The 13,339-nt window shown below is 51.6% G+C and overlaps 4 protein-coding genes across 4 annotated transcripts; all 4 read right to left on the reverse strand.

Annotated features, from left to right (window-relative positions):
• Window positions 1–52: 52 nt before the first annotated feature.
• On the reverse strand, window positions 53–2,768 carry ASPACDRAFT_49084 (putative C2H2 finger domain protein; the record flags this gene model as incomplete). The annotated part of the gene is made up of 4 exons (XM_020202203.1): window positions 53–336; window positions 440–1,484; window positions 1,593–1,688; window positions 1,854–2,768. The coding sequence occupies 4 exons, from the start codon at window positions 2,766–2,768 to the stop codon at window positions 53–55; spliced, it is 2,340 nt and encodes a 779-aa protein (XP_020061003.1).
• Window positions 2,769–4,173: 1,405 nt separating this feature from the next.
• ASPACDRAFT_74263 (synaptobrevin family protein) lies at window positions 4,174–5,430 on the reverse strand. The gene is made up of 2 exons (XM_020204163.1): window positions 5,303–5,430; window positions 4,174–5,165 (listed from the first exon to the last, which is right to left on the reverse strand). The coding sequence occupies exons 1-2, from the start codon at window positions 5,344–5,346 to the stop codon at window positions 4,439–4,441; spliced, it is 771 nt and encodes a 256-aa protein (XP_020061004.1). The 5' UTR covers window positions 5,347–5,430; the 3' UTR covers window positions 4,174–4,438.
• Window positions 5,431–5,574: 144 nt separating this feature from the next.
• On the reverse strand, window positions 5,575–7,939 carry ASPACDRAFT_109455 (uncharacterized protein). Its single transcript, XM_020195389.1, has one exon. The coding sequence runs from the start codon at window positions 7,668–7,670 to the stop codon at window positions 5,664–5,666; it is 2,007 nt and encodes a 668-aa protein (XP_020061005.1). The 5' UTR covers window positions 7,671–7,939; the 3' UTR covers window positions 5,575–5,663.
• A 662-nt stretch (window positions 7,940–8,601) lies between these two features.
• On the reverse strand, window positions 8,602–12,722 carry ASPACDRAFT_1892875 (uncharacterized protein). Its single transcript, XM_020198671.1, has 2 exons — window positions 11,969–12,722; window positions 8,602–11,905 (listed from the first exon to the last, which is right to left on the reverse strand). Exons 1-2 carry the CDS (start codon window positions 12,243–12,245, stop codon window positions 8,805–8,807), a joined length of 3,378 nt encoding a protein of 1,125 aa, XP_020061006.1. The 5' UTR covers window positions 12,246–12,722; the 3' UTR covers window positions 8,602–8,804.
• Window positions 12,723–13,339: the final 617 nt, after the last annotated feature.

Consider the following 13,339-nt stretch of genomic DNA (forward strand, 5'->3'; position numbering starts at 1 on the left):
CACACCGTCTAATGCAGAATGCCGGTTTCCGTAATATGGAGATACCTCGGGCTTAGATAACCACTTCATAAACATCCTCCTCAGTGCTCTGTCGCTCATTCCGCACAAAGTTGGTCAATTCGCAGCCCCCCGGGTCCAAGCCCACGCCGATCTGTTCTTTCAGTCGCTGCACAGCCTTGAGGATTTCCTGCGCTTTTTGCTGCTGGGTAGTTTTGCCATGAACTTTATGGTAGGCTCGGATCGACGAACCACTCGCCGGGAAGATAAGCATGTCATCCATGCCAGGTCGACCGTTCTGAGGAATCGTAGACAGTCCTGTTTCGCTAGTGGTTTCACCTATTGGATAGTGGGAGCAGAAGTCAATCAATTAACAATTGCCCTTCAAAATGCTAGAAGTCACGCGTAAAGTGGAAATGCGATCATCCAGATGCTTTCTCACCAGGTCTTGGCACAGATGGTCCATCACCCAGCCTCCACGCGATAGAGTCCAGATGGTCCTTCTTCACGTGCTTGAAGAGCAGCGCCGCAGGCATGGGCTCTGAGTGTGTGCATCCCTTCCAACCACAAGTCAGCTGCTGAGAGACATGAATCTTGAAAATGTGTTTCTTGAGCCCCTCCAGATTATGGAGCTCAGCACGACAGTCCGTCCACTGACAGCCGAAAACCTGGTACTGCACCGGTTGTGCGCTCGTCGTCGTAACCGGCTGCTGCTTGGGCTTATTGCTGCTCCCAGGCGGACGACCAGGTCCCCGCTTGCCCACCATCGCACTCGCCGGTGTCCTGGGTGTGGATTGTGACTGCGGCTGCGGCTGCGGCGCTGGTGGTAGTGGTGTGTATGGGGAGTGCAAGGGGGGAACACCGGTTCTGGGAGGAAGCTGGACCTGCGGACTAGGAGACTGGAAGGAGATTTGAGAGTTAGGAGGAGGTTGCGATGGCTGCACTTGCGGTTTTGGATGCGGAGGCAATGCCTGCTGAAGTTGCGCAGATGCTGGCGGGACTGGAGCTGATGGGAAGTTCAGATGAGGCGGAGCAGGAATCGGGTGCGGCGGTCGCGGCGCGGGACGCGGGGCGGAAAGTTGGTTGGGCGTGGAAAGTCGGTTGGACGGCGGAAGGGGTGCGCCCATCCGTTCCTGGTCACGTGCCTCTTGCGAATCTACCAGATCCCATCGAAATGTCGCCAGATCTGACCCGTTGTCCACATGTGTGAACACATCCCGTAGACGGAAAAGGTGATGGTTCAGAGCGTCTTCAGTTGGATGACGACCGGATGCAATTAGAACATCTCTAGCAATAGTCTTAGGGTCATAAGCCAGCTTCCGAGCAGCATCCGCTTCATTTATAGGCTTCACAATGTCGGCGCGGTGTTTCAAATGATCCTTCACTTTGTGCCCCGCGGTAGTTGCGGGAGAGTAACTGTAGACAGACAGCCCACCTGCGGGGATTGAGGGATGGGCGGCACCCAAGGACGCAAATGACGCCGGTGGCTTTGATGTCTTTGATGGTCCGACGCGCCGTTTCTTAGCAGGATTTCCAGACTCCTGACCCGTGGACGCATTGAACTTTTGCTTTTGAGGAATCACTTGGGAAGGCGCTGGGCCTGGAGCTGTGCCGGGTGCTGAGCCGGGTGCTGGGCCGGGCGCCGGGGCAGGAGCCGGGGCAGAACCCGGTTGACCTCCAGGTTGTGGCATCTGGGGCATATTGTGCGATGGTGTCTCATAAGGCCCAGCGGATGAACTTTGGTAAGGTCCGCCCGTATTATGACCCGTTGCTGGATTCCGTACCAGACTCTGCGGTGATACTCCGTAAGGTGCGGCGGAAGAGTTTTGATTGGGCCCGCCTGCATTCTGATTTACTGGAGGGTTTTGTGGCCTGCCCCGTAAAGGAGCCGTGTGAGGCCCAACGGTAGGAGCTTGGTTGGGTCCGCCGGTAGCCTGAGCTACTGGCAGATTTTGCGGAGGCGCGGAGTAAGCCGAAGGTGACGGCATCGGCTGAGGCGTTGGATGGTAAACAGACTTCTGCGCCTCAGGAGGGACCGTCTTCGAGGTCGGCAGAAGAGCGTGCCCGGGCGGAGAGGCTGAGGATGTTCTGTTCCCATCAGGCATCGTTGTCCAGGCTCTTAGAGGGCCAGCCTGAGGTGCGCGAGGGGCCGCGCTGGTGGGTAGTTGGGATTGTGTGGGGTTAAGCAATTGAGGAGACCCTGTGTTTCGAGGCCGAGGCGGAGCTGTCTTCGTGGGCGGCGGAGCAGGTGCTGCAGGTGCTGCAGGTGCTATAGGTGCTGCTGTCGTGGTAGGTGAGTAGGATTGGGTTGGCTGTTGAGGCTGTGGGGATGGTGCCCGCTGCGAGTGATGGAGAGCTTGCTGCGCTAGATTCTGATACGACTCCGGTCCCCTGACAGGCGCATAATGAACCTGCGAGCCTTGCGTCTGGGACACGGGGGAAGGCGCGCCGGACGATGGAGGCGCATAACGAGGTGGAGCATGGGGTGGGCGAGATTGTGTTGGGGAAGGAGCGGGCGCTGAGGAAGAGGTAACACCGGTAGGCCTCACATTGGTTCTCTCCGCTCTCGGACGACCTTGAGGGTAAGGTGGTTGAAATCGAGCGTGACTCGTTCCTGGCCACGGGAGGGACATTTGAGACGGCGGGGGCAAGGCAAAGTACGGATTTGCCTGGAAGTATGCCATATTGTTGTCTTCAAACCTCTGGACCTCGGGGTCGTAGCCATAGCGCAAGTAGCTCTCCAGCCACTGAATGTCATCGTTGTTTGACATTTTTCTTGGCCGGTGTTGGTGCCAGGCCGCGTTATCAGGGTTTCAGGCGCGAATAGATTCCCGTCTGGAGCATGACATGAGATCGAATGGCATGGACGTGTGCAGAAAAAAGAGAGTGAGTGGATGTTAGTAGCATATCAGTATTTCATGAATTGAATCTGCAACACTCTAGAAAAACGAGAATCGAAGCTTGACGCGACTACGGATAGCGCATCGCGAAATGCAATAGAACAATAGCCGGAGGATCATCGACCCGGACCGCTAATCAGATAGGCAGGCGGTGAGTCTTGGTTGGTACTTTCTAGGACTAGCTGTAAGCTGACGAATGAGGGGGCTTCTAGTAAGGCTAAGCGCAGCGCGAGTCATGTGACGCACACTAACTATTGAAAAGGTCCGCGGAAGTCGACCTTGACTTCTATTCAACTCACAAAATGCGAGTTCTTCCAAGTTGTCAACATTCCCCGGGAATCTGCATCACAATCATGTTCCTGAGTCAGCGCCGCGGAGATCTGCTGAAGCGTCTTAAAATGATTGGGACAATCTGCAGACAAGCGCTATACCATTAGTCGCATGCATTCAGGATGCAATTCTCCGGACTCGACGACCTTAGATTTGCACAGTCATATCACAACAGTCGAAGCAGGGCTTGGACCTGCGAGGGCGATGCTACGACTCTGGACGAAGGTCAATGGCCTGCGCAAGCTCGCTCACCGGCAAAGGACCGCAACATCCTGCTCGAGGAATTCTGATGGAAGAGACCTCAAGAAATGCGCTACGACTACCCCGACAAACGTAGCTGATCGCTCCCCTGATTACTCCCCCCCCCCAAATTTCCTACAGGAATTGCGCCAGGTTTATCTCCCCATCAACCCTTCACAATGCTTGATGGGGTATACGACTGGCGAAGAAGGAATAGCAAATAACCTATACCTGGATCTAATCCAGGGGGTTCGTTTGCCTCGCTTGCAGACCCGCACTGATGTTACTTCGGTGGCAACGACGCTGTGGGTTTGAGAGTGAGACACATACTGTAAAGTCTAGCCGTTAGCTTGCTTTGGTAGCCGATCAATCGAACAACATATCGCGATACTCAATTCTTTTCCTTCTTAGTCTGAGTTCTGGTTGTACACTCAAGGGCGCTCTGTGAACTACGCAAGGTGTGGATTGGATGGATGATGCAGTTGGGTTATGCGATGTATACTCATGAGTTCTGCCACCTATCTCTTGAGCTGGTTCGAGACATTTCCAAGCCTGGAGGTGTATTGGATTTACCATTTCCGGCAATATGTTGTTATATCATTGGTCTCAAGCTAAATCTGTCAGTCTTTATTTCATCGCCGCCTTCGTATACTCTAAAGGCTTGATCTACGCCCAGGAACTAATAGTCATATAGAAGTAAACGAGAGTACGTTATCATGATATTATACAGAATTAAAAATTGAGCTTCCATCCATCTCTTCGCCCAGCCCACCAACCTCAACTAAATACCATCACCCGTTGACAATCATGAGTCCATCAATCAATAACCAGCGCAAGAAAACCGCAAGTCAAAACAAATGCAACTAACAACACGCAACAAACACAAGGCTCAATCTCAAACATCACAAAAGGGAACGTAATCTCACAAACCCACTGACCCAATCACCCATTTTCCACTCACTGCCCGAAATTCAACCCACGCACTTCCCCCAAGCAGGCAGCCCACACCCCATCCCGACAAATAGATACACCAGGAACACAATAACCACAATCAACAGCACGACCAGCTTGACATTCTTCCACCACATACGGCGGCGCAGCCCGCGGCTCCGCATCCGGAAATCATGCGCGCTCCCGCCGAGCCGATCCGTCTTGTCGACAAGCAGATCGATGCGCTCGCCGCGCTCCAGCACGCGCTCGATGTTCTCCGTCATGATGTCTCGCACGCTGTCGATCTCACGCCGCGCCGAGGCGAGCGAGTCCGACGGCGGCGCCGTGTTGTACGTCTGCAGCAGCGCGCGAAGGTCCGGGTTGAACGCGGCGCAGCCGTAGGCCGGCAGCGTGGCGAAGTCGGTGCTGGACGGCGGGTAGGCCGCCAGGAACTTGCGCTTGATCTCCAGGAGGAAGGCGAAGGGGATGCGGCGGCCTTGCTCGGCGGTCGCGACGACGATGTAGCTGAGCGGGGCGTAGGAGTTGGGCTCCGTGGATGAGGAGGAGTCATAGTTATTGTTGCTGCCGCTGCTGGGAGAGTCGGCGATGTAGTGCACGAATAGGCGCTCGTGGGTGTACGTGAGCTTCTGGGGTTGGTCGTGGGAGATTTTGGGGAGGATGATGGAGGCGAGGGAGGAGGCGGCTGATGAGGAGGTGCCGGGGGAAGAATGTTCGGCTAAGATGGTGGTGCGGTGGGCGATGCAGGAGCTGGATTTCAAGGAAGGGGAATTGGTTAGTTGTGGGCTTAGCAGTGGAATTGAGTTGGGAAGGGGAACTGAAGCTGGCTGGCTAGCAGCTGGGTTGTTTTTTTGTGTGTTGAGGTTTGTGGGTTGGTAAAGACGTACTAGAGCAGGAAGCTCGAGGGCTTCGAGGATGAAGCGGCGGCCATGATGCCGAGATGGTTAAGTTCCTGCCAATTTTATGTCGATGCTGCAAAAGGTTGTCACCAGCTGGCAGGGCAGGCGAAGAGGTTGCAGTTGTTGTCTCTGTCCGGTGCCTGGAGGCATCGATTGCGAGATAAGATCATCGGTCCGTGACGTCGCCGCCCCCAAACCCCGGATTCCATCACGTGCTACGCGGCTGCATTCCCAGGCATTGACTCTCTACACGAAACATTCGCTGAAAAGATAATCTTGCTTTAGACTCTAGCTAGATTTTTTCTCTGTAATATCTCACATAAACTTTCTTTCGTCACAGTGTATAAGCCTATAGTGGCTGGATCGCATCTTCAAGTGACAAGTCTTCAAAATCTGCAATAGATTGTTCAATACCGCTTCTTTCGCTTGCCATGCTGAACGACATGACATCCGTACCAAATCCGCCTGTCGCCCCGTGCGACGCAGCTTGCACCGTACTCTCATACACGGTGGAAGAATAGTCTGAGAGCGGCTTCGAAGCAACCGAGCTTCCCATATGTATCCCCGGTCCCGGCGTCGCGAACCCTGCATGCTCGGCATTTGGAATGTCGAGGTCGGCGAAGACACCTCCAGAGCCATCGTCGTTACCTCCCGCCCACAAAGGAAGGTACTTCATTTGGTTTGCAGTCAGGCAGCTGACACAGTCGGTAAGTAGCTGATCCATCTCGGATCGATAGGGACCGCGCATCCTGTCTGACACTGTGTGCAGATACGAAGAAAGTTGGTTGAAAAAATCTTGAGGATTGAAATTGAAGTGCCATTCCGGGTCGAGACCTCCGAGATGGCAGATTGGACCGGAGGGTGCTTCGCTCGAGAGACGCCCCAGGGTGTTGTTCCATGCTGACTCCAGCTCTTCAGTGTGGCGTACAATAGTGAGATTCGCGCCATAAATGGGATGATCTGAGCCAAAGTGGGCGTTGTAACGGTTGACCTCTTCAATCATGTCATCCGTGTCAATAAATCCGATCTTGGTATTTTCTTGCGCTCGAAATGACTGTAAATGACGGCCCAGATCGGCGACCGATTGACTTGCGATGGACTGAGCTGAGCGCAGAGCTACGAAAGCTGATGAGGTGAGATCGCTCCGATTTTTTGACCCGAGGTTCTTCCAGAAGGTCCGACTCATAATGCGCTCGGTATAATGCATCTTGGTATAAGCTTTCAGAAACCGCTCTCCCGGGTAATCATCATCGGGCTCATGAAGCACTGAGATCTCCTTCCAAGTTACCAGGTCGGTATTCAATGCATCAATGATATGGTATCGCACATAGTTCTTGAGACATCTGATGAGCTTAGATGCAAGAGGACAAGGAGGGCCGCCTGCTTCGTGTAAGAGCACTTTGTGGACCGCAGGCAATCTCTCTAGCCATTGCATCTCGCTGCCAACGAGCTCAAGAAATGTGTCAATGACATGATCCTTGAAGCTTTGGCTGGCATACTCCAGTCGCTGCTGGTCCGCGTCATCCAGAACCTCCCGAACCCGGCCGTACAAAGTCTCATGCGAATCACAAGGACGGGTAAGTGTTGCATTCGGTTCAGCCATCAGTCGCAAAGATGCCTCTCCGACCAAGATCGAAAATGAGTCCTGGCACAAATAATCACACCGAATAGAGCAAGCTATTCCGTATGCGATTTCCGGGTGGATCTCAATGAGTAGAGAATTCCTCCCCTCGTAAATCCAGGTCAAGATCGGGATCTTGATCCGTGGATGATGAGCGATGCCATACAGCTTAGCCAAGGCAAGGAACGTCCAGAGCTTGCACGGAGAGTTAAGCTGAGGCTTGAATCCTTCTAAGGCTTGGAGGACATGAGCGATCCCTCGGCGGTTGCGAGCCTCTGAATACTCAACAGGTATGCCGGGCTCGTCACTGCTACTGGGGTGTTCAAGTCCATCGTCTATGCCACTAACAAGGTGAGATGGGAGGGTCCATCGATCTCGTGCAAGAGCCCATTTTCGTAACCCCAGCGGACACGAAAGCTCTGCAGTAAACCTCACCCCTTCATCATCTGTGGTGGGCGGCGTGAGGTCAATGACAAACTTCACACCGTCAGGCAACGTCCCATCTAGCTTGCGACGCTTCAGAACTCGAGACTGAGCTCTAGGCTCAAATAGTTTGCGAAAGTAGGCAGAGCCCGTGGACAGCAGTCTATGACTATGGACTCTGTGGGGAATTGTAACTGCGCGCTGTGGTTGCAAGGAATAGCTTGACCGGCCGTGTGATTCTGTGTCGTCGATGTAAACGAGGGTGTCGGCACTGTCCATGAGGATCAAGTCAGGGCCGTGGCTGAAACTCATCGTGATATCTGGATAAAAAGTGGTCTTGTGGCGTGAGAAGGGTGAGTCGGTTGATGGGTTCTGGAGACGATCCAGGAAATATTGAAACCAAGTAGAGACAAGTAGAGGCTTCTCAGAACCGAGGCTGATTGATAAGAATCAAACAGTGGAGTAGAAAGCTGACGAAGAAGAAGATTGAAAGGGAGATAGTTGACTTGAGGAAAGGAGAAGAGAGAGAATAAATATAGTAGAAGAGAAGCAAGAAGAGGATTGAGAAGACAAAGATGAATGTATACAGCAGATGTGTTGTGTTATGAAAGGCGGAAAGAGAGAGACCTGCCCCGTCACAGCCTCAGCCCAGCCTTACTTGCTGCCTACAGGTGAATGGCTAGCCCTGTGGCGTAGAGCTCATCGATGACGGGACAGTACAAGTGAATAAGGTGCGAGTGACTAAATCTTGGGGGTATCTCTTTCTCGGTTATAGTCTCCGCCAACTGTAAACAAGTGAATCAGTCTCGACTGTTCGCTGGCACAACCCTTGCATTACGAAGTAGCAGTAGCACAGCAAGCAAAATAGACAAACTGAAAGATGTCTGACTTACCTCTTATAACCTCTTCATTGGGTGCTATGGGGAGTTTTTTGTAAAATCAAAGTGCTACAAAATATATTTGTCAGGATACAGTGATAAATATCCTTCAGGGCAGGCCATCCACTTTATGCTGCAGACAAAAGGATTAAGCCTAGCTTTGGGTTGTCCCAGCTATAGTCTATGTAAAAATGCGATTAATTACCTTATCATCACATACATATTTGCGGAATCATTTCCGGACTAATCAGGCCGCACGGTTAAGCAACCCTTGCCTGTGTATAGGTTTTTTAGATTGGCGGTCTCAACCTCAGACCCGGTAAGAGAAGCTCGTCCTAGAAATAGCTGCAAGGCTGAGCTATCAAGGAAGCGGTTTATAAGCTCTTTAAATATAAGACGATACGAAGACTGGTAGCAATATGTCAAATCGCCTTTCAGGAGTTGGAAAGGGTATCAAATAGAAGAAAGCTATGTAGCACAACAACAAATTGATGAGACAGCCAACCAAATACTAATACAAAACATTAAACGTGTCATAATCATCGCATGCATCAGCATAATCAAACCGTTACTCATCCTGTAGGGTCTTCTCCTCGCGCAACTGAGTGGCTGACTCGTCTGAGTATTGGCCTTCGCTGCTAGCCTTGCTTTTGCGGGACCCCGGACCTTTCTTCTTAGTCTCCTTCTTGTCACCTGCCCGTCTCTTTTTCTTCTCGCGCTGAGTGATGGCTTGCTCATCAGGTCGACTTTGACTGCGACTCGCACCCCCGCGCCGGAGGTCCTTGACTTCCTTGATCACCTCGCGGAAACCTTCTTCAATGTTATTCATCCGCGCCAAGACAAGTTTACTGAGCATATCCTGGTTGCTGTTTGGACTGTCCGGGCGTCTGATGTTGCCTGTTGCGTAGGCCATTTGAGTGGTCATACTTGATGGAGCCCCTCCAAGGAAGCCGTTCGTGATTGCTTTGTTATCACCCAGGTCAGAGCCCAGACCGTCGAGTATCGAGGACCGATGGCGTCCTCTGAAATGAGAATCGGGTGCTGAGAAGCCGTTCATTTCAGGAACAGACATGGGGTCGGATCTATGCAATGTGGTGGTTCGGGACCTCCCTCCGTCCGTACTGTGTCGTCGTAGAGCCCAAGGTCCTCTGGATGGCGGCCCGATTATACTGCTTGCACGGTCTGGAGTGTGAGCCCTCGGTCTGACAGGGTTTAGGGAAGTATCTGTTTCCTCATGTTCACTTCTCCGAGGGATCGGATTATAGAGCATAGTGGCACCCGAGTAATTCCGTTTATGATATTTGATACGTCGAGTGGGACTGTTCTTGCGAGACTTGAGTCGAGCCGTTGAGGGTCGGGAGCTGAAAAACTTTGGTTGCGTGGTGTGAGAGCTTTCATTTGCGTTCATGAGGGTGTTCTCCTCGGAGTTCTTCGACGGCGATCGATGTTCTCTCTGCTCCCCAGTCCACTCGCCATTGTCGTCGCTAGTTAGCTCATCATCCCCCTCCATTCCTGTTTGCCGAGAAAGCTGTCTGGTTCTCGCAGGGACTAGAAAGTCTCTCCCAGGACGAGGCGTAGCTGGTGATGATGCCACAGGGTGTGCAGAATCCTCAGGATTAGAGGCAGCTGACCGGTTTGACTCTGTAAAATCACGCAGACTTCGTGTCATTCGCCGTTGATAACCTGATCTAGTCCTCGGCAATCTTTCCAAACGGCTCACTTCATCCGAGTCTTGCTCATCAGGAGGATGAATGGGTCCCGAACCCATGGTCTGCATCCAATGATTGACAGCCAGGTCGTTTTCTCGAGGATGAAGCTTCCTTAGTCCTCTGCTTGGTTCATCCTGATAAGGTTGTCGGAAGACAGCTTCCAGCGCCCGATCTTTCTGGTAAGTCGCCACTGAGGGCTCTCGTACCAGTCGATTTCCTTGAGAGGTAAAAGCTCTGAAACGGTTACGACGAGGCCGAAAGCAGTCTGCACTATCGGTACGAGCAGAAGAATCAATGAGGTCGATAGAGTCGATGACTTGAAAGCTGAGTATTGTCTTCTCATAGAAGCAAATGGAAAACAAGATCGGCAGGTGGGTGACTTTGATGATTGTGCGATTGAGCCGAACGAACTGTCTGAAAGACATGAAATAGCGGAATGGAGCAATTAACCATGCCAGTATGTTCGTCGGCGCGACATAGGAGAAGAGGGCATCCGACTTCACCATGGAAATGGTATTGACAGCGAAGAGAAATTGGTGCTCTTGGTTGGCGTTTTGCACAATGCCCATGAAAGAATTGGTGAGAACTGTGATCAAGATGGTCACAACAACAAAATGACAAATGAAGAGAAAGATAGTCAATATGAGTTTCCCCAATGCGTTGTAGTCTTCCCATAGGGTCCACGCAGTTGGAGTAAACCCCATCAGCATCTGAAATAGAGCATAAGCTACGGCGCCCGGTGAGTGGTCCTCGCCATTGCCAAACGAAAGTGTAAATGCAACGAAAAATCCACTGCAAGCGATGATAATCAGCAGAAACACTGCGATCAGGTCCGACGCCATGATTCGGAAAGCAATGAGCAGTTGAGAGAAGTAGCGGTAATGATCGAGGATTGAAAAGAGGCGAGGGAACAACAAAACAGCATTCGCAGCCAGGATATCGTATGCCTGATCGGCAATGTATTTGTTGCGCGTGTAGGGCATGACAGCACCGTAAAGCCGCATGCAGTAATAGCAGAAGAGAAGGAACAAAATTCCGAGGTCAAACAGATTCCAAAAGCTCATGAGATATAGACTGAAGCCCTGTTCATTGAAGCCTACAATCTCGTCGAGCATGAAGCCAGCGCTCCATAACCAGAAAACAATCTCGAGAGAGGTGATTTCCAGGCGACGTTGTTGCAGAACAGCCAGAAACAGAACCAGCAAAATTGCGAACGATAATGTGGATAGAAATTGACGATAACGAGGCACCCGCAGCCTGGACAGCTTGAACAGGGACGCATCCCTTGGATCATAAATAGTCACTGAACGGCGCAGACTGGACATTCCGGATTGTGTCTGCTGATAGGCTGGTACCAGGTTGGGTGTCGAGCCGTAAGTTAGCCCTCCGTTCTGTTGAGGTCTGGCTAGCGAGCGATGAAGATTGTCAGCAGCCGAATGAAACACTATTGTGCCTGCCCAAATGGCCTCCAGCTGTTGTACAACAAGTGGATGCGATAAGAATCGTTTGGCTTGAGCCCGAATGGCTATTTCGAGGCAGGAGATCCGAGCGATGCCAGGTCGCTTAGGACCCTGCGCGGAATTCCAGCCGGGTGGGCGTTCAGTGGCCGCCTGCCCATTAAGTGGGTAGAATTCATAGGACAGAGCATCAATCAGTTCTCGCGTTGTATACTCCCTCAGCAACTTGATAGCGAGAAGTTCGCAGACCATGGCCCTGGTCTGGCTCACACCACTGTTTCCCGGATTTGAATGAACCTCTTTTGTGAATTGCAGGCAATTGGTCATCAATGCGTATAACGTTGCCCGAGAAAAGTGTCCCGTTCGGATTTTCTGCTGGATAGGTTTCACAAGGAATTGGGAAATCTGGGGCGATCGCAATTGATCCCATGTCAAAGTAGTTTCGCAGCGCGTAACGATCAAAGGGCGAATGGCGTGTGTGATATCATAAACTGGAAGAGTATCTAGGGTTGATAGAGTGGTTAGCCCATGCATATGCACAGCTCATGGTACATGCTGTTTCATACCGAGGTGAGAGGCAGAGAAGATAGGAAGAAGAGGGCTGGTTTCGACAGGAGTATCGTCCTCTTCCTCTTCATCCTGATCGGGACCCGGTACTCGACCATTCGCTTCATCAAAGCCATTTTGTTGACCGAACTCCTCGTATCCTTGTCCCCACCCCCTTTGCGGGGCGTTGTTATCAAAGAACGGCCATGGTGAATCTCGAGTGGTATAAGGTGATGAGAACGGAGAACGATCCGCATACGTTCTCCGCTTCTTTGGGCGTAAGAGAGAAGCGAGCATTCTTCTGAGCGACCCTGAAAAGTCACGATCGCGCGGGAAGCGGTGGCTCGAACGTTGTTTATCTTGTCATGTTCCAGTAGCACCAGAAACGAACAAAGAGAGCAAGGTACTATTCAAGTTCAAAGACGACGACGGAAAGACCAGCAACAACCTGTCAAGAAATCGACTGAGGGATTAGTGAAAGTCGCCAGGTAAGTTCGCGTGATCGGAGTAAACATTTTTGCGCCGAGTTAGATAAACAGGGAGAGCTACCGAATGATGAAACGATTTGCTGCAAAAATTGACGCAGCTCACATGCGCCTGCAGTGCATCAGCAGCAGCAGCAGTAGAAGGGATTGGGAGATCGCAGGACTCGCAGGAGAATTATCAGCCATCTTGAGATTTCATGCGACAACGCCCAGGCCGCGTCTTAGCGCAAGATAAGTGATTGCTCTGAGCCTTGGCCAGCCCAGGCCGAAGCACTGACCTGAATAGTGAGACCATTACGTAGGGGAACTCGGAAGGGAGGCCAGCCTTAATTATGGCGCGGTCACGGATAAGGTACTTATCATGGATAGTTAACTACCTCTCTACTACAGGTCGACCGCCCGCCCCCTTTCAGACTGTAAGTAAATGCACATCAATGCATGCACTCTCAATGATGGAAAATTGCATACTTCATCTATCTGAAGAAGCCATAATCTTCAAAGTACTGCGGTACAATTTTCTATCGCCAGTTCTTGCTAGCATATCCAGGATCCCCCATGCTGGTCGAGTATTGGCCCATTGATCATTTTTATGGAGAGATAAGGAAGGTCAGATGATGCTGTATGACCCTGCCACATTCCAACAGTTAACCTGATTCCTTTCTTAGTGGTGTTACATCGTTAAGGTACACATAGCCATATAGCTTTTAAGTCATTTCTTTGATAGTTGGTAGTTGGAATCTGCCACTAAACTACTGTGTACTGTGCAGTATGCACTTTTCTATAGTGTACCCTCTGTGTACCCCTCTGTGTACCTTTACACAGTAGTGTACTGTGGACTGTCTGCCGCTCAACCGGGATTGGTACCGCCAGTCGGGGGCAAGGATGATTCATATTCCGTAATTGATC

This window comes from Aspergillus aculeatus (assembly GCF_001890905.1).
Source record: "Aspergillus aculeatus ATCC 16872 unplaced genomic scaffold ASPACscaffold_1, whole genome shotgun sequence".
NCBI lineage: Eukaryota > Fungi > Ascomycota > Eurotiomycetes > Eurotiales > Aspergillaceae > Aspergillus > Aspergillus aculeatus.

What these genes read in the sequence shown, in the direction of transcription:
- ASPACDRAFT_74263 (XM_020204163.1), bottom strand. Translation starts at nt 5,346, where the DNA reads ATGGCCGCCGCTTCATCCTCGAAGCCCTCGAGCTTCCTGCTCTA. An exon ending in CCCTCGAGCTTCCTGCTCTA is followed by an intron (nt 5,166 to 5,302) that starts GTACGTCTTTAC and finishes CTTGAAATCCAG; the next exon opens with CTCCTGCATCGCCCACCGCA.
- ASPACDRAFT_109455 (XM_020195389.1), bottom strand. Translation starts at nt 7,670, where the DNA reads ATGAGTTTCAGCCACGGCCCTGACTTGATCCTCATGGACAGTGCCGAC.
- ASPACDRAFT_1892875 (XM_020198671.1), bottom strand. Translation starts at nt 12,245, where the DNA reads ATGCTCGCTTCTCTCTTACGCCCAAAGAAGCGGAGAACGTATGCGGAT. An exon ending in CTTCTCTGCCTCTCACCTCG is followed by an intron (nt 11,906 to 11,968) that starts GTATGAAACAGC and finishes TATCAACCCTAG; the next exon opens with ATACTCTTCCAGTTTATGAT.